The 23,787-nt window shown below is 42.7% G+C and overlaps 1 protein-coding gene across 2 annotated transcripts in view; it reads right to left on the bottom strand.

Annotated features, from left to right (window-relative positions):
• Nucleotides 1–23,787, bottom strand: part of PCCA (propionyl-CoA carboxylase subunit alpha) — a 233,285-nt gene that overhangs the window by 39,280 nt on the left and 170,218 nt on the right. The window contains exons 21-22 of one of the 2 annotated variants that reach the window (XM_035114548.2): nucleotides 22,268–22,321; nucleotides 8,483–8,533 (exon numbers count right to left, since the gene is read on the bottom strand). In XM_035114548.2, the coding sequence (XP_034970439.2) occupies nucleotides 8,507–8,533; nucleotides 22,268–22,321 (81 nt within the window). In that variant the 3' untranslated portion in view covers nucleotides 8,483–8,506. The remainder of the gene's footprint in view (nucleotides 1–8,482; nucleotides 8,534–22,267; nucleotides 22,322–23,787) is intronic. The other variant, XM_035114547.2, reaches the window with a different exon arrangement.

The raw sequence follows: 23,787 nt of genomic DNA, 5'->3' as shown, positions 1-23,787 counted from the left end.
CTAATTTTGGAGTAGGTGACCCAGAGAACCTAGAGAACTACTTTAATAATCCTGACAGGGGGGGGGGGGAAATCAAACAGTGAAGACCCACAGCCCCCTAGCAACAGAAGGTGAGTTCCGAAGCACCCGAGCTGTTCGGTTCCATAACAAACCCACGAAGTGGCAAGGGGAAGGTAGGAGATTGTAAATGGGGGGGGGGGTTGGCCACTGCAAATATCAGAGGACTTAAACTGGGGAGAGAAAGTGCATGGTTGTTGTTGTTTTTAAAGACGCAGAGGCTTGCAATCAGTCATACTATAAAGCGTAGGTTAAAAGGGGCATGACTGCCCTTACTTAAAATGGCCACCGGAGCCTCGCATGTGACACAACGCCCGCTAAATTTTAAAGTAAAAACCCCTTGCCGTGCCCCCAAGTGCGTTGTTGTGGGTTATCCTCCCCCCGGGCCTAGTGGGGGCCTGGCAGGGGTCTACATAAAACAAAGGCCGTTCTGCGGCCTGCGATCTGGGCACTCCCCCTCTCCCCCGGGCCTACTGGGGGCCTGGCAGGGGCCTACATAAAACAAAGGCCGTGCTGCGATCTGGGCACTCGCCCCCCCCCCGGCCTAGTGGGGGCCCTAGGGGTCTGGTAATGGCCGCCTTGGTGGTTTCAATTGCTTGGTTGATGATGTCATTATTTGGTTTGTGGGTGTGGTGTAATTTCACAGGAAGGGAGGGGGTGTACTGTGGGAGGAATTCCACTTGAGGGCGTTGTTTTACTTGGTGGAAAAGCAGGTTTCTACCTGAGCAGGTGTGAGATTTGAGGGATTTTTTGTGCAAACACTCGGGGAGTGGCATGGATCGTTGTGTCCAAATTTCAGGACGATCGGTCAAGCGGTTACGGAGAAAAGTGGAGCCCACACTTTCACCATTTTTACATTTATATATATATATAGATACCACGTAATACCAGAATAATTTTAAGTGATTTACAAAAGATAACCATTCCTGCCATATCCATATAACAACAACACTAAAACACAACAGTACCATATAGTACACTAAAATCCTAAAAAGACAAAGCAGCACTTTAATTACCTCTTAAGAGTCCTCTACTTCAATAGGAACTGTATCTCTCAGCAGCAGCGCTAGCAATGCCACAAAATCCTATCAGATGTGGCAAACTGCTCTTATCAAGAAAGAGTAAGTTTACTCTGGATTTTAAAAGCTAACTTGGATTGAACTTGCCTCATGATATCAAATAATTCCTGACGTTTAAATAATCAGTAGAGTATAATTAAATAACTACTCAAACTCAATTAATTTATCCTCTGCTCCACTTAGTTTAAAGATGGGATCAATATTATTTACCCTACCTGACAAACCTGTCTCCAGACTTCACACAAGATTGATTCAACACCAGCAGGTAGTTATCAATTAATGTATTTTGCAGCAGAAAATGAACACAATCAATATTCAAAAAACACATGCTTTGCAGAATAGGAATGGTTACTGAAGTGAGTACTGAGTTTCACTCAAAAATCTCCTATGAAGTTCATTGACCCTTTGCATTGCAGCATTTCCGCTAAAGATAATAGGATTACAGTGATACCTTCTTGTCTATTTGCCTGCTACACATCATTTCGGGGTGGGGAACAATCTGGTTCTGATGGAAGTATTCTAATACAGGCGGTGAAGCACAAGCAAACCCCAACATACTTGCAGCCTTTTGTCACACCAAACAAAATCAGAACACAACAGGATCAGAAAGCCTATTAGTGTTTGTTTATACAGTCCTTGCTCACAAAGTTGTTAAACTCCAAGTCCCATCAGCCTCAGCAAGAATGGGCAATGGTCAGGGATGATGGGAGTTGTAGTTCAGTAACATCTGGATGACCACAGATTTTCCAACTCTAAGTTTACACAAAGTTTAACAATAGTATATAGGGATGTTTATACGGTTGTATCCATGTGAAGCCAAAGATCGACAGTAGAGAATTAACAAAAGTTTTATTCTCAACAGTTTGTAATCATTTATTGAATAGATCTGGATACTACTATAGAAATGAATATTTTTATCTAGTTATGACTCCAAGATTTGCATCATCACACTCATTGGGAACCAAACCATAGAAAATAATTTCTCATGCTGAGGGATAGTTTTGGATTGTGTTTCCTCCAGTGTAAGAAACTCAAATACCGTGTTTCCCCTTTTTTAAGACACCGTCTTATAACTTTTTTTCCTCAAAAAAACCACACGGTGGCTTATTTTCAGGTGGTGTCTTATTTTTTTTATTACCACATAAGTACCGGTATGGTAAAGCAATCTACAGTACATTTATCCAGGGCTGTCTTAAGGGTGCTGCCGGCGGGGCTGGAGCTGTTGCTCGGAGGCGCAGTGTCCAGCCTCGCCTCTTCCTTGGTGCCCTCCAGAACTGCGCCTATCACTATATCTTTTTGCCAAGTCTTGCGGGGGGCGGTGCGGAAGTGACACCACCCGCTTGGCCACCTCCTGCGATGCCAGAATGTTCCCAATCGGAGGGGAGGCAAAGCGTGGTGTCCAAAAGCCCCCCCCCCAAAGAGCTGGGTCTCTGAAGGTTGGTAAGTCCTATACACCAGATCCTCCTCCAGGAGAAAGGGAGAGAGAGATTATTCAGAGCCCGCCAGAGCCACTCCTCCTCCAGATTTGCAGTGGGTCTCTTGGCAAAACGAGACGGGGAGGGGATGTCAGTTTTTAAAAAAGCCAGAAGGTGCTTTTTAGATATGAAAACAAGCAGAAAATGAAATGAAGCTATTCTGAACCACCCTATGGCCATAGAACATCTGTAAGCAGCATTGCCCAGGAAGATACCATTACCTTCCCCATTGGGCAAATGTACACCCGACTGGAGCCACTTTATGCTTCCAAAAGCATCAGATTACATGCCATGACAGTTCACAGAAGAGTTTGCCAAGTCTGCCTCTACAATCTTCACATTTGAACTGTCAGTTCCTTTACTACTTTATTGGAAGTTTCATGTTGTGTATGTCACACCACCTGCCCTGCCTACTCTAGCCCTCAGCTGCAGTGCAGGATACTACGGTATATTGTAAACATCAGTGTTGAAGCAAGATTCAACTGTGAATTCACTCAGCTCCTGAACAGGGAATTGTGGAGTGGGGGGGGGGGAGAGAGAGAGAGAGAGAGACGCATGCACACAGAGAGAGATGTGCACACGGGGGGGGAGAGAGACGCGCGCGCAAACACACACAGAGAGAGAGAGAGAGAGACGCGCGCGCGCAAACACACACACACACACACAGAGAGACAGAGAGACACGCACGGGGAGAGAGAGACGCACGCGCGCACACACAGAGTGCGGCGCTGCTTTGCGCTTTGTCGGAAGCGGCGGTGGCTGCAGCGTTGACAAAGCACGAAGCAGCACTGCACTTAGGGGAAGATGGCCAGGGAGGGGTCTGCGGGGCCGAGGCAACGTGTGAAAGGGAGGGATGGCGATGAGGAAGCGGGGAGTGAACCGATTGGGGCTTTAACACGCCCGCACGCGCAAATGGAGGCTCGGAATGTGGAGATCGTTTCTCTTAAAGTGCCGCAAGTAACAAGCCTCTCTCTCTTTCCTCCTGCCGCTCGTGCCCTTGGTGCTCCGTGCGGCGCTGCTTCGTGCTTTGTTAGCGCTGCAGTCGCCGCCGCTTCCGGGCGCCGACCCGACCCGGCAGGCTTCCTCCTCCTGCCACAGCCGGCATTGCAGGAGCTGGGTCCTGCTGGCTTGTGCCCTCGGTGCTCCGTGCGGCTGCTGCACGCTTTATTGGCTGCTGTGCAGCCGCTTCCGGGCACTGTCCCGACCCGGCAGGCTTCCTCCTCCTGTAGCGGCCGGCGTGCTGGGTCCCACTAGCTGGCTGGGGCACTTGGTGGTCTTGCTCCGCGCGGCACTGAAGTATGGCTTATTTTCAGGGTATGTCTTATATGTCTCATAGGCTTAAAAACCCTGCCCTGGCTTACTTTTTGACTATGTATTAAAAAAAGGGGAAACACGGTATATAAGCTAATTGCTAAATGGCACCTTAAACCTAGGTTGTGGTCTCCACATTGGAAGGTCTAGGCCAGGCATCCCCAAACTTCAGCCCTCCAGATGTTTTGGACTACAATTCCCATCATCCCTGACCACTGGTCCTGTTAGCTAGGGATCATGGGAGTTGTAGGCCAAAACATCTGGAGGGCCGCAGTTTGGGGTGCCTGGTCTAGGCACTATTTGCCCCCCAATGAATTGTTTATTACTATTATTATATTTAATTTCTACACTGCTTTATATTTTAAAGAAAAAATATCAAAGTGGTTTACAACACATTAAAACATCAAATAAAACAAATTCAAGGAAAATATTTCAAGTGGCCTTCATGTCAATATAAAGGCACTCCTACAAAAACACACCAAGCACTCCTGCTTTTTTAAAAAATAGGCTACCCCACACCAGGTAAATATCAACTTGGCTCTACACCTATTAAGAGAATGGTGAGAGCTGGGTTGAGACCGCGGCCTGAACCAGGGGGCACAAGGCAACAGGAAGAACCTAGAGTTTGGAGGGTTTCTCCACCAAATATCAGTACTTGAGCCTTTATTTTTAACTTCCTATAAATGACCCAGAGTTAGGGGTAAGCAGTGGGGTGATACAATTTACCATTGACACCAAACTGTTCAGAGTGGTAAGAAGAGAATGGAATTGTGAGTAGCTCAAGAAGGGTCTTGCCAATCTGGGTGCATGGATGCTAAAATGGATAATGTGGTTCAACTTACATGTGAAGTGATTTCTATGGGACATAAATGTGACTACTCTATCTGGATCCAACCAACTGGGTTTTTAACTTCCTAAACATGATGCGGTGTCTGAAAGCATACTGAAAACTACTGGCTTACCTTTGTGTCCTCTATTATCACATGCTCACAATCCCTCAGAAAGGAACTCATATATCACAAGAAAATCAATCATTCTTCCCCCCTCCCCCCATTTTAAGATTAGATGAGATGGCCCTAGTTGCTGGGCAGATCCTGTTCACCGTTCCTTATAATGAGTCAAAATGTCAAGCCTCTATATGAGAAGTTCAATTGATTCTTGAAACACATTGTGAACTTGCTAATAATTTAAAGACATGGAAGGGCTCTTTAAAGCAGCAGCTTCAGTTTTACAAACAAAAGCAAGCCACCTGAGACCAGAGAGGACAGGATATGAGCTACTTATAGCAACCAGTGAACAAGAATAGCAGGAAGGCTGCTTATTTTGTTGTAGCAAAGGCCTTTGAAGCAAACAATTTATTAAACATCATAATAGTCGAAACAAAATCTTTGAAGGCAAGTTATCCTTCTCTACACCATGTCCCGTTGCGAGAGAATTGCTTCCTTTTCCTTTTTGGTTTTTTTTCATTTGTGACACTGACACCCAAATTATTTTCTTGAGCAACTTGTGTGAGCTGCTCCTTCTGATGTTAACAAGAATAATTGATCCAATCTCTCTCTCTCTCTCTCTCTCTCTCTCTCTCTCTCTCTCTCTCTCTCTCTCTCTCTCTCTCTCTGTGTGTGTGTGTGTGTGTGAGTGAGAGAGAGAGAGAGAGAGAGAGAGAGGAGAGAGTTTTAACTATTTAACTATTTCAGAAGCATGGCGACAATAGCAATTGTGCTGCTTTTCTAGCAACTGGGATATAACTGCAATAAATAAATATTGCCTTCATTGAAAAGGTAGCATCTATAACATAACAGCACAGTGAGATCATTTCAATATGACTTCATTTTTCATATTTTAATTAAAAAGTGACTATTAACACCTTTAATTTACTAGTAGTCACATTTTATTTGTTTATTCTGCTGATTAAAAACATTTCTCTCTTCTTTTCTCTTCCCACCCCCCTTGTCTCTTGCATAAAATCACCCTTCTTCACCTACCTATCAGAATAACAATCCTCATCAATAAACTCTTAAGGAATTGCCTTTTGCCTTGCCTTTTGCCTTGCCTTGCCGAATCCCAGCCTGGCCACATGGAACATCATACAGAATTATACCTGGGGATTGTAATAATTTACTCATTTGTTGTATGCTTCCCTCCAATAAAGCAAGAGCAGTTGAAGAGTGCCTTGCTAGTAACACCCTCACTAAGGTAAAGGGGGCCCTGACCATTTTGCTCTCAAATACCCAAGGTCAGAGATTGTTCTGCAGCTGCCAAATATTACTCATTCCTTTCCCTCTGTTTCTCTTGTCTCTCTATAGGCTGCACTCCAGGTTCAGTGCAATTCACAACATCAAGGTAGCCTGCCTGCCTGCCTGCCTGGATTGGCTCTACCCATACCTGACTGATGTAGGGGCATCCCTGACATGCCACTTCATGATCGGAAGGAGATGGTTATGTTAACTTGGATGCTGGAGGAACAGAAGCTAGGTTGCTATATATAGTCTTTGGTGTTTGTACTTCTTTCATTTCCTTTTCATGCTCAAGAGCACATACAACCCAAAGATGTGCCAACTTTAAGGCCATGTGAGCTAGCTTCTGATATGGCAGGAATGTAAGACTGTCTTGCCCATTGCACACTACATTAAATTGCAAATCATGTACCACCTCAGTCAGAAACAGCTGAAGATTCCTTGAAGGTTATCTACTTTCAAACAGGCATTCTCTGTCACTAAGGTGGAACCATTTCCAGATTCACATACATGAAAAACATCCAATAGACCAGGAATGGGGAACTTGTGGCCCTCCAGATGTTGCGGGACTACAACTCCCATCATTCCCAATCATTGGACACGCTGGCAGGGGTTGATGGGTGTCAAGAGTTCAACAACAGATGGAGGGCCAAAATTTCCCCATCCTGGTTATAGATTCAAAGAGGTGCTGCAGTTGTTTGAAGAATCTGTTTTTCATGGCTCAGGCTAATACTTCCTGGCTAGTCACCTTCCTTCTACTTGCCATTTACCTTTTAATTGCCAAACCCTGAACTCATTAAGTCCAACACCTTGTCCCTGTGCAGAAACATTCTAGTAAGAATACTTAGGATCCATCAATGTTCAATTAGTTCCACATGTTTATGTTTTGGTAGGTGAAATGTCACCCAACAAATGTCTGGAGGCTTGGCTATCACCACCCTACCCCATAATGAAAATCAGCTCAACCCCCAGTTGTAGAACAGTCACAGGTTCCAACAGGAAATAAGAAAAATTATCAGTACATTGTGCACAGACCGGAGCATTACCTTGCAACACTTTTTACAGAACTAACCTCACAGGGTTGGAATTAGTGGCCTGGAATCTTCCTCTCACCCCCTGTGTTTTTACAGCTGGGCCTTGTTACATGTAATACTACTATATCCCTTAAACTGTATGAAACAAGTCAGTTAAACAAATATAAACAGATGCAATTGTGAAGTAGTTTCTCCTTAAAAAAACCAGAGATCAATACTCTACACCCTTTTGGCAAATATGTATACTAGCCATATTTTCAAAGAGAAATGCCTTTTCATAGCAAAGCAATCTGTGAGGTAGCTGTCCACCACTTTGCAACAAATTATTTCGAACCCCTATTTGGAATGAATCTCAACACATTCCAGGAACCCCATAAACAAAGACAACATGTGCAATGTTAACTTTCTCTTTTATGCTGACAGCTTTTCTTCTCCTACCCTCGGCATAATGACCTTCCTGCACAGTGTGTGTTGCCATAAAAAGAAACAGAGCCCTGTAAAATTAGAGGAACTGTTTAATATCAAACTGTTTTATCTAAGGAAGACACCAACTCCAAGGTAAACACCAAAGAAAAGGTACATGAATTAGAAGTATTTGTTTTTGCTGCTGATTCTTTGACTTTACATTGTTCAAATAAACCCGGTCAAGCTTTAGTTATACCTTACAGTGAATGTAAGAACATTAGCCCAGAAAACATTTGACAGTATAAGGTTGGAACTGCATGACATTTTTTGATCTTCTCCATATTACAATGGGGGGGGGGAGCATTTCAGTACTTTTGCACAAGAACTGTAATGAGATGTTAAGACAAAGCCTGAGCAGCACTGTGAACCAAAACAGAAAATGGTAGAACATAGCTTATCACCAGGCAGATGGCAAAATTAATTGTGCCAGAAGAAAGGACTGCATTTTACAGAGAATATTAAAGGGGGCATGTGACTCAGGATTCTAACTTACATTCAACGGAATATAATAATCTATCAGAATGAGATTGATGACACAACTGAATGTTATTGCTGTTGTCACAGGCGTGTATTAAAATGGAAACCCCATTAGCTTACTACTTGCATCAAAATGTTTATTGAAAGAAAAAGTCTTATTTAAGTTAATGAAAACAGAAACATTCTTAAATCATAGCTTGACTAATGTTGCAATGAAAGGTGGGTTAGAAATCCCACCTTCTGAATCAAATGCAGCAGCTTCCACCATAACAGCAGGTATATAACACTGTTTCAAGACGTTAACAAACACCCACTATCTAAATACACTAGAAAATACAACTGGTACTCACCTGAAGGGTAGATTTCTCTTGCACTCACTGGATTGGCCTGTGTGGTTCCACCTGGTGAATGAAGGCAAAAGTAGGCTTTTGGGACACAGCCATCTCCCCAACTCAGTTTTGTGGACTTGCCAAGCTCAAACAGTCCACAGAGTCTCAACACAACATGTAAGGGAAAAACCAACAATACAACCTACTGCAGCATTGCAGTCCAAATTAGAGTGAGGTCCCAATGACCCTATGATGGCAAGAGAAATCCACTCTTCAGGTGCATAGGGTCATTGAGTTGGGACATCCCAACTGCAACTGTCAGAGGTAACACAGGAGAACCTATTGAATGACCCTCCAGCCCAATGCTGCAACAAAATATGAGAAGGCATATTATAGGTGTTAGGTGATGCTCAGGTGGCCAACAGCTGACATCCCTCTAATATTGCTTCGAGGATCCAGAGGTCTGTCGCCATCCCCTGTGGGGGGGGGGGGAGATAATGAGATTTGTTCCATATTTGTTTGGGTGGTAGTTGTGGTACCTGCCTTGAGGGCCACAGTTCTGAAATGACTGGTTCTGTTGGTAGGGGAAATATCATCTGCAGCAATGCTTCTTTTCACAGTGTGTGACCAGGACCTCTTGATTCAAGTAAGAGATTTCCTGGTAAAGACAGAAGCTGTTCATGCTGCACAGATGGCAAGGGCAAATGCCTCATGTACTCATTGCCGGAATTAAGATTGCCAGAAGAAATATCAACAACCTCAGATATGCAGATGACAAAACCTTGATGGCAGAAAGTGAGGAGGAATTAAAGAACCTTTTAATGAGGGTGAAAGAGGAGAGTGCAAAATATGGTCTGAAGCTCAACATCAAAAAAACCAAGATCATGGCCACTGGTCCCATCACCTCCTGGCAAATAGAAGGGGAAGAAATGGAGGCAGTGAGAGATTTTACTTTCTTGGGGTCCATGATCACTGCAGATAGTGACAGCAGTCACGAAATTAAAAGACGCCTGATTCTTGGGAGAAAAGCAATGACAAACCTAGACAGCATCTTAAAAAGCAGAGACATCACCTTGCCGACAAAGGTCTGTATAGTTAAAAGCTATGGTTTTCCCAGTAGTGATGTATGGAAGTGAGAGCTGGACCATCAAGAAGGGTGATCGCCAAAGAATTGATGCTTTTGAATTATGGACTGCAAGAGGATCAAACCTATCCATTCTGAAGGAAATCAGCCCTGAGTGCTCACTGGAAGGACAGATCCTGAAGCTGAGGTTCCAATACTTTGGCCACCTCATGAGAAGACTCCCTGGAAAAGACCATGATGTTGGGAAAGATTGAGGGCACTAGAAGAAGGGGACGACAGAGGACAAGATGGTTGGACAGTGTTCTCAAAACTACGAGCATGAGTTTGACCAAACTGCGGGAGGCAGTGCAAGACAGGAGTGCCTGGCGTGCTATGGTCCATGGAGTCACGAAGAGTCGGACACGACTAAACAACAACAACAACACTCATTGCACAGTGAAATCCTGGTGCCTTTCTATGGTGTTGTTAAGCTGGCCGTCCCCATCCTTAGACAGGAGAGATCTCAAAACTGGTATAGAAACGGGTGTCCTTTAAGAGATTCAAAAATGCCGCACCCAGGGTATAGTATTTATTAACCAGGGCTAGCAGTTTCTTATATCCCGTAGGGTTGATTCATTCAGCCTGGAGTTGGTATGAATTTGCTGCAGGTCTGCAGGTCTGGGAGCACTGCTGCCCCCTGGGATGGTGCTGGAGCGGTTTCTGATGGGGCAGTATTCACCTCTAGGGAGGCTACAGAGCAAGGTAGTAATGGCACAGAGCAAGTGGGCATCCAGGAGGAGTTGATGGGGTGGTTGCTGCTCTGCCATAGATCCATGACCCCATTCCCCTACATCCAGTTCAGGAATGGAAAAGGGGTCAGTCCCTGGTGAAGGTAAGGCTAGAGAGCTGCCCAGGTCCCCAGGGTCAATGGTAGCCAATATGAAAGGATTAAGAGGTCATAGCTTCTTTTGGCTATGTGAAGTAGGCCTATGCCCCTATGTAGCAGGGGCAGACTGCACCTGTTGTATTCCATCCTGTTGGGAATCAGGCTGCTTCTAAGGAAATGGAGCCCAGGAGGACCTCCTGTCTCAGGATGTCCTCTGTTACTGGAAGCCCCCCAGGGCAGGCATCACTGCAAGGATATGAAGCACTGGTGGACGAGACAAAGTGGGAGGGGAGCCCCCATAAATTTATCCTCTTCAGAAGATACTGAAGAATGAAGGCTTCAGGGACCTGAGAGGCAGGATCCTCACCCCACCCCCAAATCTGATCTGTTGTGAGGAGGGGTGCACTTGGGTCCCTGGGCCAGGCTTGCTATGCAGGAGGTGGGGGGGAGTGGAAAGTTTACCAAAGAGAAGTGCTTGCCTGGTCTCCTGCTCCCACCTCATGTGCCTTCTGCTGTGCCACCATGGTATGTGGAGTGACCTGCTTCTTCCACAGGGCCTTGCAAGCTACCAAGGGGCACATGGGAGGACAGGCCTTATCGAAGGCCACAAGCCAGGGGCTCAATGAGTCACAGAAGCACTCAGACACAGTCCATATGACCATAGGCGGGCTGCGTCAGTTCAAGCACCTCCTTCCTGAAGTGTCAATAGGGAGAGGGAAAGGAGAAGGAAAGAGGGAAGTCTTTTAAAAGTTTGTATGTTTGAAGGTTTTTTTAAAGACTGAGTTAAGGAAGGAGAAAAGAAAAGTCAGAAGGATCTGTGAAGGGTGGGAGAGGGTTAGAGGAAGGCAACCGCTAAAGTGGGAAGTAAGAGAGGGTAAACAAAAGAGTATCAAGGAAATTTTAACAAGCCCGAAACAAAGAAAAGTGGGTGCTTGTGTGACTGCTTCATGGGAGGCAGAAGCAAAACTGAGTAGGGAGACACCTGTGTCCCAAAAGTCTTCTACTGCCCTCATCCATCATAAAACCCAACCTCAGGCATCCCCAAACTTCGGCCCTCCAGATGTTTTGGACTGCAATTCCCATCTTCCCTGACCACTGGTCCTGTTAGCTAGGGATCATGGGAATTGTAGGCCAAAACATCTGGAGGGCTGCAGTTTGGGGATGCCTGCCCAACCTGGTGACCGTATGATGGCAACAGGAAATTTCTGGAAAGACTTAAAGGTGTTCAAAACCTTCACTACTTGCTCCACGGAAAACTAATCTATTAAGAACATGGGGAAATCATAGGCCCAGGACGCAGGCATGAAGGGTACTTAATTTCAGCCCCAAAAGATGTGGCTTCATCATTCTCCAAATTAATTGGCTTTCTCTAGTTCAGCCACTGACAAATGGGTATCTGACACTTCTATTATTCATTCACATGCCAGAAGTTCCAGATATTAATGCTGCACTTACTAATTAATTAAATTATTAATTAAATTTATATCCTGCTCTTCCTCTCAAAGGAGCCAAGGGTAGCTGCATGCATGGGTCATGCATGAGACTCTTAATCTCAGGGTCGTGGGTTCGAGTCCCATGCTGGGTGAAAGATTCCTACATTGCAGGGGTTGGATAACCCCTGTGGTTGCTTTCCAACTCTACAAATCTGTGAAGGCCTTTAACTTTCTGAGTGGGCTACAGAGAGGGCGAGGAAGTATTTTTCAAGCAGTCACACAATGCTGTAAAAACCATCTATATTCTCTGTAACTCTAGCAACAGAGCTTCTAGCTCCAGCATCTATGGGAACTAAACGACAGCTTTGTGATGTCGGTAGGATTGGATTGAATCGCTTAGCTGAGTTTCTCTGAGTTGGCTAGAAACCCGAGAGAAGGGAACAAGCGTGATTATGCACAGCTGAGCAAGCACAGTGCTGAGAGCTCTAACTCTGTGATATGCTGCTCACCGCTGGTGTTCTGCAGTAAAAATGTTTACCATCTGTGTCAGTCCTAAGCTGCTATGGAGCCTTTAACTCACTATAAAATAAGAAGTTAGGGTTGGGGGGAGGGGGAGGTAAGAGGACCACTTCTAAACCAAAAGTGGCTTGAAATCCAGAATTTTATAGACATCACAAGAGAAAATCTCCACACCTCACCAAACTAAAACAGTTCTGAGCTAACCCTTCCAGGTTTAATACTTCATAAATGGGAACAGAGTGTGCATGCACAGATTCACAAATATTTTGCTCCCGAGCCCTTAAAAAAATCAGGGAGCAGTAAGAGCAATTGATGAAAGGAGGAAATGCCCTCAGCTTACTAATGAGTCCATTCTACTGTATTTAAAGCTACAGAAATTAACATACTGGTTCAATTTCCATACAAGTGTAAAATCAGGTATTTAACACTGCTGAGCAACTCCTGCAGTTTTGTTGGAGTTGAAAGGTGTCGTTCTTGCGCAGTGTACAATACATTCTACCCTCCTAGGTAATTGGCTATAGAAAAGCTCTGAAACTGCAACACTAATTGTGTGACATCAGAAAATTAGTCCAGGAACCATGCCATACAGCTTTTCTATGTTTTCCTGGTTTCACGCCAACTCAAAACACACAATACATTGGCTTTCCCACTACCTGTTTGCTCAGCTAACAAGACTATGAGATCTGCCAAGCTAAACAGCAGCTCGGTGGTCCGGTGTAAAGTCCATCAAACCAAATTGTAGGAAATGGCACACCATTACATAGTTCAAATCTGCAGTGAGAAGCATGTGTAGCTTTTATTATAGAAGACCCTCCTTTAAAAGCGCCTGTACAATTTCTGATACACTGAGTTAAACTATCCATCGGCCATGCACGGCTGCCACCAACCCTACTAGTTTTGCCATGCCTATGAGCCCACAATAACTCTGAAGGTGTCCAGCACTGGGCAATCTGCACATTACACAGTGGGTGCTTAGCTTTCCATTCTGTGGGTCTCAACTGTGCAGGCCAGCACTACAACCTACAGTTTCCCTCTAACTTCCTCACATCGCCTACATGCATAGAAAGGAACTTGATTGTGATCCTTCCCTTTACTGAGGAATTTGGCTGATGAACACAGAGGTTAACAATTACAACTCAGCTGAACACATGAGGACAAATACTATGGAGGGGGGCCATGTGTGCTGGCTACACCCCATTTTCCCACCTGACCTTCACTCTTCTGCTGCTTTCAATTGCACCTGATCCTCTAATTTTCAAAGATTCAATTATTAGAAAACTGCAGTAAGCCAAAAACAATCCATGCATTGTTTTACAGTAGTATCTCAGTAATAAAAGAGTCTTGAAGCAAATGCAGATCACTTAAACTATAGTCTATAACAAAGTTGCATAACAAAGGGGGAACATTAAACTTTAGGAGATGCATTCAACTGCCCCATCCTGCTGGATGGTGCTGGATGCTAGATGGTGCTGGAGGAGACTATTGAGAGTCCCATGGACTGCGAGAAGATCAAACCTATCCATTCTGAAGGAAATAAGCCCTGAGTGCTCACTGGAAGGACAGATCCTGAAGCTGAGGCTCCAATACTTTGGCCACCTCATGAGAAGAGAAGACTCCCTGGAAAAGACCCTGATGTTGGGAAAGATTGAGGGCACTAGGAGAAGGGGACGACAGAGGATGAGATGGTTGGACAGTGTTCCCGAAGCTACTAACATGAGTTTGACCAAACTGTGGGATGCAGTGGAAGACAGGAGTGCCTGGCGTGATTTGGTCCATGGGGTCACGAAGAGTCAGACATGACTAAACAACAACAATACCCCATTCTGCTAGTGGAAGCCAACCCAAGGATTCCCTTTGGCACAATGGGAATTCCTTCCACACCCTCCACACGTGCTCCTCACAGTTCCCATATTCACTCTGGATGGTTGAGGAAACTCACAGAACAGATTTAGGGGTTGTGGAGAAGAGAGGAGATGGTTCCAGCCTGCAACAAAAATCCTTATGCTGATGGAACCTTAGCCTTAGTTAGCGCTATGTTCAATACAAGTCAAGGTCTTTTGTAATCAGTTTCTTATTAGTGTTCCTTAAGAGTAAAAGGCATTTACTCTAGATGTGGATCAATATTATCTAGTCATGTTTCTGTGGAAATCTCAAGTTGCCAATACTAAGCACTTGGTTCCTTTGAATTCTCTCATTATGTTTTCTTCAAGACTTATGACACGCATGCTGTTCTTGTGTTACTCAGCACTTGCTGTAGTGAACTAGAATCTAGGTAATGGGTTGGAAATATTAATCTTAAAATAAACTTGGCACTTCGATCCTGTTCACCCACATTGGTGAAAACAGCAGCTTTTGCCACTGAATCTACTGAGGCATTCTAACCTGGCAGGCAAGACACAAATCTAAATCTAAATCCATATACACAAAGACACAAATCTAAATCTAAATCCATATACAGTACGGAGATCAATGCTTCTTGTGACGAGCTGGTGAAGGACTGCATTAGCTTTCTTAGCTCCGAAAGGAACATACATCTCCCTCCTACACTTCACAGCCAACAACAGGTACACTCATACACACCCACAGAGCCTCACAATAAGCATCGCTGACTGTCGTCTTCCTACCTGCTCCTGGACCCCAGCCAGAAAGGGTGGGTAAATATTTCTGGCAGGATAATGAATAGTGAGGAGAGAGGATAAAAGTTGAAAAAGCAGAGGTGATAGGGAAGACACTATACGACAACTAGCACACTTTTTTCCTCCAACAGTGTGACAATGAGGAAATTGCAGCAACCTATTGCAATGCATATGTCGAAGAAGGGTGCTATCATTGCAAATGAAACTCACCAGTGGGCACGCACTTGCTCTCATAGAGAATGCACTTGGTTTTCTCAAAAGACAGACAGTTGTGGGGATTGAAAGAATACTTATAGTATGGGTTGTGGATGTTGCCATCCAGTCTTGCTTCATTCAGAAGCACAGCACAGAAGCATAGGGAAAACTCCGATTGTACTCAGACTACAAGTACATGCACTGCACCTGAGGGAACAATGTGTGTTGTTGATAAGGTAGGACTCCTCTACCTTTTCCATGGACAAAAGGAAGGAACATACAAAAACATGCTCGGTTGCAAAATTCTCCCCTTTGCTCATGTTTTAAGTGATTGCAATAAAACTAGCGCCATTTTTTGAAAGATTAAAATGTTGATATGCCATCTCCTTCTGAGAATCAAAAATAGGTGACTTGGCATTATAGTTTCGGCAAAAATTACACTTCACTGAGAAGCAACTGACAGAGGTTGGGTGTAAAATACTACCATCTATAAATGAAGGGAATGAAAAAAATCTAGACCTTGATAGTACGAGATATGAAACGTATGAAAAAACACTCTGCTGCAAAAAAAGGAGCTTGACCTTCCATGTCTACCTCCAGAAGTCAAGGCAGCAAATTACCATTTGTGGAGGTGGAGATCATTTGGAGATACTGAACTAGATCCAAAGAGATGACGATGGGCAACTACTGCCCATAACTACAAAGAAACATCTTGTACCAGAAAAGTTGCCGAAAACAGTTTGTTGCCCCTGCAAAATCATAAGTTTTAATGTGAATGAACCATGTTGTAAATGATGACATAGCAGATTTACAATCTTGCGTGCTCAATTATTTTTGCAAGCACTGCAGTGTAAGTGCATGAACAAATATACCAGCAATTCTTAGGGAGGGGGAGGGGGAATAAATAGTACCAGTGCACATGTGCATTACTTTACACTGATTTAATTTCAAATGAATTTTTCTTAGTAAGCTGTTTGAATTTCTGTTTAGGGCTATTGTGGTTTTTAATAATGCTCAATATCAGAAAATGCATATGGATGTTGGTAAACTTTGAATAGTCAACACACAAGCCTATCCAGAGAAAAATAAAATTAGAATGAAACTTTTGGAGTAAGGCGACAGGAAGGGCAATTGTAGACTTCTCTCTGTTATACTACTACATTGAACACAGTGGAACCTACTTCTGAGTAAGCATGTATAAGATTGTGTTGTTAGGCTAATGAAAATATTAAAGAATAATAAAAAATAAATAAATAAATAAATAAATAAATTATTTATACCCCGCCCATCTGGCCGGGCCTCCCCAGCCTCCCTGGGTGGCTTCCAACAGAAATATTATAATACAATAATTTATTAAACATTAAAAGCTTCCCTAAACAGGGCTGCCTTCAGATGTCCTCTAAAAGTCTGGTAGTTGTTTTTCTCTTTGACTTTACGTAGACTTTTTGTAAGCTAATGACTTAGTAAAGTGACAGTAATGATGTTCTTTTTACAACACTAGGTATATTTAATAGTCACACAGAGAACCTGTGTGCAGAGAGACTAATAAAAAAAATTGGGGGGGGATGTTTCACAAATCTCTCCGAAAGGAAAAGGAAAGACAAAATATGAAGACAGTGGTTTACCAGAGAAAGGTCTTAGGAAACAGAGACTACTGTCCCTGGCTAATAATGAAGCGTATTCATTCAAGGAAAACTAGGGGAAGCTCAGAAGTTTCCTTTGCTGCAGAAGTGCTTTTTCATAGTACATCCAGACTACCATCTCCAGGGTGAGGCTGTCAGATACATCCTTGTATTGGGATTTTACCACGAAACAACTGCTCATAGAGCCTGGCTTGAAATCTAGTAAGTACCAATTAAGGTCGTGTTTTGACTCTCTAATTGTGAAGACACTTTGCCATTGGATATTTGAGTTCCATGCCTCAAATGCTTAATCTACCATACTCAATTTTGGGCTGAATCCACTAGTAATCCTGCACTGTGGAAAACCTGCCAGGTCTTTTGTTGTACAAGAAGAGGATCCTGGTTACTTGCCAGAATTACTGCCCAACTATGCTATCATTCGGCAATCAATGCATGATGCCAACCTTTCTTTTCTGCACTTATATGCTGCTGGAGCATTTAAATTACTGTTTATATTGCTGCAGGTCCATCAACTGGACAGTCCCCAGGACTTACATGGCCATCACATGATTGCAAAGGCAGAAAGTTTATGGTGCACCTGGTTGGTCATGGTGCACAACTGATGGGCTATATATGTGGGAGAGGCTGGGAGCCTAGCAGGCATCTCTTCATTTATTTTCTGAAATTATACTATCATCCAACTGGAAGATCACCCAACCCTGAGGGTCAAGGAGGCCAAGATTCCAAATTGGTGCTTGGGAAAACATGCTTGACATTTGGGATATGGATCCTATTTAATCAGTGCCTTGGCTCTACAGTTCCTTATTTCTTTAGGAAAAGCCGATAAAATACATACACAACAGAATCCACTCATGTCTGATGCTAATCTGTGCTTAACCTTCTCTACAGCTTCCACCCCCTTCCAGCTGGATTTTGACAGGTTAAGAAGTATCAGCCTGTCACAACTCTTCATTCTGAACAGTGTGTGCAGTTTTATTCCATCCCTTCTCAGAGAAGAACCAGTAATTCCATTCCCTCCTTAAATTCAGGATTGACAGTTTGAAGTGCTTAGAAAAAGAATCATCCAATATTCCCATGCCTCTGTTTAATGCTATTCAAGATGACCCTAGAAATACTTACACCAAAATTCACTTTATATTTTGTCTTGCATTGTCTCCAAATGTATTATGTGCTTAAAAAACACAAGAGATCACACATTTTGAACAGAGGTGTTTAAAGAATTACTAGCAATTTTTGTCTCCTCGTGTGTATCACAAAGGGACTTACCGTACGTTATCACAGAGAAACAATCTCTAGAAGGGGTTAAGAATCTTGCTGAAATTTGCTCCTGCACAATGTCCTTATACACACAAGTTCTAGGGCACTAAAGCACTATTTGTATTCCACCATTGTTATTACTGAATTTCTTTGTTACATCCCCATTACCGCTTCTTAGCCTCCCCCCTCAGATAAGCAAGAGACACAGGAAGGAACCTGTATGAATGTGCTACTCACATTACAATTTGCTATGCTAATGTTTACTGAGCTTTGGACTGATATTCAGGAGATGGACCACACGTGCATGATATTTCCTATGCTAATCAAGACCTACCACAAAAGCTCTGCTTTGTTGCTTCCTTTGGGGGGTGGGAACCCACTGGATAGCGCTGCATGATACTGTACTCAATAAATATAAATGGCAAGGATAAACTTGACCAAGCTGAATACTTGAATAATCTTATTTTTAATTTATTTAACATATTTTCACTGCCTCTTGGCTCTCTATTAAAACCTCGTAAATCGGCCTTTGCTAAATGCTAATGAAAGTTACCCTTTCATTTCTATGGCAAAGAAAATTCAGTACCTGCTGCTCTGTAATATTCCCCACCCTTGGTCTGCTGCTTCATTTACTTAGTGGGCAAATGTGACCATTCCTTCCCTTCAACCTTATCTATGGTCTGTTTCTTGAAATTTCCTTCACCATACTACTGAACTGGTAAACTTAATTGGCATTCAGCTAATGTTCTTAGGGCCATGTCAAACACAAACAGGGGGGGGGGGGGGAATATGTATGCATTGCATAGATCGGAAAAATAGTCAAAATACTACTGAAATTACCTTTCCGTTACTTCCAGAATGAATTATTACACCCAATTTTACTAATTTTACTGACCGGTATTCAGCAAAGAGATGGGTCTGACCTATCCTCCTGCCTATCATCATCACAGTTCAGGTAAAACAAACCACAGAGATCACATTTTTTACAAATGCTAAGTTTCCGGGAATAAAAAATATTCTACGCTCAGACCATATGTGTAAAAGCATTTCCGAAAAAAATAGAAATAAAATGTCTCCCCAAATACAATGGCATTTCAGATGCAATAGGAATAATTATTAGCAGTTCTCAAAAAATTAAAAATAAAAACAGAACCAGGTATAATTTGAAGGTAGTGTGCATTCAGCAACATTGGTCTATCCTAAAAATAAGGGCTTCAATCTTAAACAATAAAAGAGGAGTAATATGAAAGTTGCATATATTTTCTACATGCCAAATTCTACTTCCTTTTACAGTTGCAAACATCATATATTACTAAATTCATAAGGAGCCCCTAGGGAAACCCAAGTACAAAAGCAATCTCTGACTAGGCCCATGCCACACACTGGACAGTGTGGTCAAACACATTTCATATCCAGAGGGAGGAAAGGAGGGGGGGGGGGAAGGAAGCAATGCAACTAGAACAGAGTCAGAAGGCAGATGGCCAGTTTTATTAATCTGACCTTATTTGTCCAAGACCAGATCAAGAGAACTGCTAAATGCACTGATGCTTCAAAATAATCCACAAACCCTACAAATCTTAGATTTGCATATTTAAGATAAATACCAGATCCATTTGGAATTTCTATCAAGGATTTTGAAGATGTCTAATAGCCTTAATGACAATTTATCCAGGGTGAGCACTTTGTACAGTCTTATGCATATCTTAAAACAACTGCTCTATTGGGCTAGAAACTTTTCTTTCACTATACATGGTAAGTGTACAGAAAACGTGTGTCAAAAACGGTCTTTGTGTATCATCCCCCATGATCTCAGATGACGATGCAGCACAAACTTCATCTCTTGCTAATTAAACGAATCAATTAAGAGACTATTGTGGCAACTGTGTAACTGCTGTTCTATAGTGGCAATAACAACCCCACAGGGAGGTCTTTTACTACATTAAAATGCTGTCCTCTACAACTCCATCTGATATTATTAGAAACAGTTATTTGCGTCTTGCTGTCATATTAGTAGCAGCAGCAAATTATGGAAATATGCAGACCAGAATGGTCCCAGTATGAGATCAGGTTTGGTTTTCAGCCTCCGAGGGTACAAATGCTGAAAATTCCAAAGTTCCCCAAAGTTCATTAATGGAACTGATAAATTTACCAGCACAGCAGCCATTTAGATGCTAGGTAAGGGTCACACATTTGCATACTTTCCTGCTAAGCTGATACAATTCAACTAGATAAATTATCATATTAAGTTTACCCTCCTGAGTTAAACTGATGGAGTTCAAAATTGTTTTCGATGGTTGTCATTAATCGCTGTTACATCTTAAATGCTTGCTTTGAAATCTAATTGTGGTGGTGTGCCAAGGGTCATATTAATAGCATTCTCCATGCTAAAGCTTTGTAAAAACATGTTTATTTTACTGATATCACTGAAGCTTAAAAGAATAATGAGAAATGAAGTATATTTATTATCAATAAAAACTTAATTTAAAATGTACTTTGTGAGATTTAAATTAGGTTTATCTATTTCATTTTTATTTTGTTTCATTAAGCTCCCTGGTTAAGCTTCAGAACCATATAAAAGAATATTCTTCTACAAGTCATACTGCAGTGGTGACAATCCTGTTTAAAAGAGGTGGGGGTATTCATTTCTCTCTCCACTGTCTGGAGAGGTTCAAATTATACCACACGCCTAAGTATAGCAGAACGCAACAGTTTTAAAACCATACAATATGTTTTTAATTCCTTCCCAACCAATCTGTCTTTGGGCAGAACTATATATGAATGTGTGAATAGGTGAGCAATCATCTGATGGCTACTAATGATTAGCTGCAGGGCCAACAGGGTGGGGGGAAGCTAGTACAAATTACCAGGGCCCAGCAGTCCAGAAGAGGACCTGACTATTGTGTATGTGTTTTATGTAATCTTTAACAAGATAAATATTTCATGATCAATGCACACACAATTCTGAACAACTTGCAAATTTGTGCTGTGAACAGAGCATTTCCAAGTATTCTCGACTCTATATGAATATTTGCTTCTGCACTTTGACAGTATTATAATGCAAAGCCATTTTACTATGTGCAGCTATGCTTGTATGTTTTTTATAATGTGAATACAACAAAGTTGTGTTACACATATAATTTTAACACTTGCAAGTGTATGGTTAGTTTAGCAACAATCAATCATGGGGGTGCAGAGAAAAAGGAAAGGGGAGATTAATATTTCCCCTGCATGCTGCTTTCCCTCTGAATCTGCCCTAAAGTTGATTTTCCTCCAGCATAATTCCAGATGTTCCCCGTCAAACAACCTTCAAGATTTCCTTGAGGAGGACAGCAGGGGGAAAGTAGCAGGTGAGTAAAGCCTAAAGCTTTGATATTAGTATTTTATTTGGTTTCAAGATTCAAAATGACATCCTAATACTAAATAATTATAATCCTGTTTAAAATACTAATGACTTCTCACTCACCCATCCTCGATGTTTATAAATGTAATTACAAACAACTGCATTTTAGAGTTCCCTCATATCAAGTTTCATCCTCTTTAACAGGTTTCTTAATGTAATCTAATATTTTCTTTCCTTAAACTTCAAACCCCTCTAATGCCGATCCTCCTCAACTCTGGCCCTGAACTTCCTCTTTCCAAAGTTGCTTTTCCACAGAAGCATCCTTCAGGATTTCATTACATACATTTGCATGTAATATGCAACTCTGCAGATATGTTTTGAGCATGTTGGTTTCAAAACAAACAAGCTGCATAAACAGTTGGGCTGTGTTAGAGAAGCCCAACACGCAATGAGTGTGCATGTGTGTGTAGCATTAAATGTAAGTATCTATTTTATTCACAGAATGACAAGGTTGAATTTAGGTTGGATTTTCGTTATAATGGATATTGTTTTTATACTGTACATAGTGTACACTGCTTAGAGATTTTTAAAACATTAATTGGTTCAGAAATGCTTTTAAGTTGTTGTTGTTGTTGTTGTTGTTGTTGTTGTTGTTTGTTGCCCTATACCCACAGGTCTCATAGTGGTTCTAAATAACCTAGTGTTGCTATTATTTCTTAATTTATATGCTGCTGAATTGCCAAGTTGGGTTCTAAGCACTTCACAAGCATTAAACTCATTACAAAAAGCACACATACAAACACACACACAGAGAGAGCAGATACTAGTACTCACCACTGTGCCAAGGAACTGAATGCTAAGATTTCCACCTGCATCACGTGAAAGGCACTAGAAGAAACCAATGAACAGCAGTTATATTATGTTCTATAAACAGAAGCAATAGTTGCCCCCATTCAAGAGTGCTAGCAAAGTTACATTTTATGAGACAAGGATACGTATACACAAAGTTATTTACCATATTTTTCACTCCATAAGATGCACTTTTTCCCTCCCAAAAGGGAAGGGGGAAAGTCTGTGCATCCTATGGAGCGAATGTGAGAGCCAGAGCCCGCGCCAGAGCCGCAAGCAGCGGGAAACCGGCTCTCGGGCTGCTTCCGTGACAGCGAGTGAGGTGAGAGGAGAGACAGAAGGGAGCCCCTTCCGCCCCTCCCCCCAGCTTCCATCCTTCCTTCCCCTCTCTCTGCCTCTCTCTCTCTCTCTCCCCTTCCTTTCTTCCCTCTCTTTTCCCTCCCTCCCTTTCTTTCTATTACTCACTCCTTCCCTTCTCTCTCTCTCTCTCTCTCTCACCCCTTCCTTCCTTCCTTCCTTCCTCCCTCCCTCCCTCCCTCTTCCAACTTAAATAAAATATTGGGGTGGCAGGAAAGCCCCACCTCACATACCGTATCAGCCTTTCTCAACCTGTGAGTCCCCAGATGTTGTTGAACTACAACTCCCATTACCCCTAGCTAGCAAGGCCAGAGCTCAGGGATGGTGGGAGTTGAGGGATGATGGGAGTTGTAGTCCAACAACATCTGGGATCCACAGGTTGAGAACCGCTGCAATTGATCTCAAGACAAAGTGCATGCACACTATATGAATGACAATGCCCATCAACATGGGGGGAGACGACTTCCTCAAATATTTAATGGGGGGTAAAGGCACCTGGGCCTCTAGTAGTTGGCTGCTATGCCTAGGACAATTCAAGAAAGCAAAATATTTTTTAAAATTGTTTTCCTCCTCTAAAAACTAGGTGTGTCCTATGGTCAGGTGCATCTTATGGAGTGAAAAATACTGTATTTCAGAAATAGGCTGTTTGCATGCAATGCTAAGCCTAACCATGGCTTAACATGAACAGGTAAGTGTGCAGGTATTCATGCTAAAAACTGCAGCCACTTTGCTCCTCACCTGGTCCTGCTACTATCGTGCTAACCAATTAAGCCACAATTTGGCTTAGTGCTGTGTCCACACTCAGGCTTGTGGTTTGCATTTTGCAGACAAACTAGGAGCAGTAGCCATCGAACAAACCTTGGCTACAGCTCATGATATCCCTGGAGCAAGGCAAACCATATGCTCAGGTTTGACTATAATGGGTTGCAGGACAGCAGCAAAGAGGGAAGTGGTTCTAGGTTTGGCTTAGCCTTATGTGCAAACTGACCCAGGACTCTACAAGATATCTACTTGAGTCAATACAGATTAGCGGTTAGAGTCTTAAAACTGAAGAGATGCAAGTCCAAATCTCCAATCAGGGATAAGGCTCAGGGCTGATGCAAGAATAGGGGCAGGGGGCGACTATTCATGCCACCCTGAGCTACTTG

This window comes from Zootoca vivipara, chromosome 4, assembly GCF_963506605.1.
Source record: "Zootoca vivipara chromosome 4, rZooViv1.1, whole genome shotgun sequence".
NCBI classification, from domain to species: domain Eukaryota; kingdom Metazoa; phylum Chordata; class Lepidosauria; order Squamata; family Lacertidae; genus Zootoca; species Zootoca vivipara.
The sequence above is the reverse complement of the archived record's forward strand: the minus strand, read 5'-3'. Positions and strand labels throughout refer to the sequence as shown.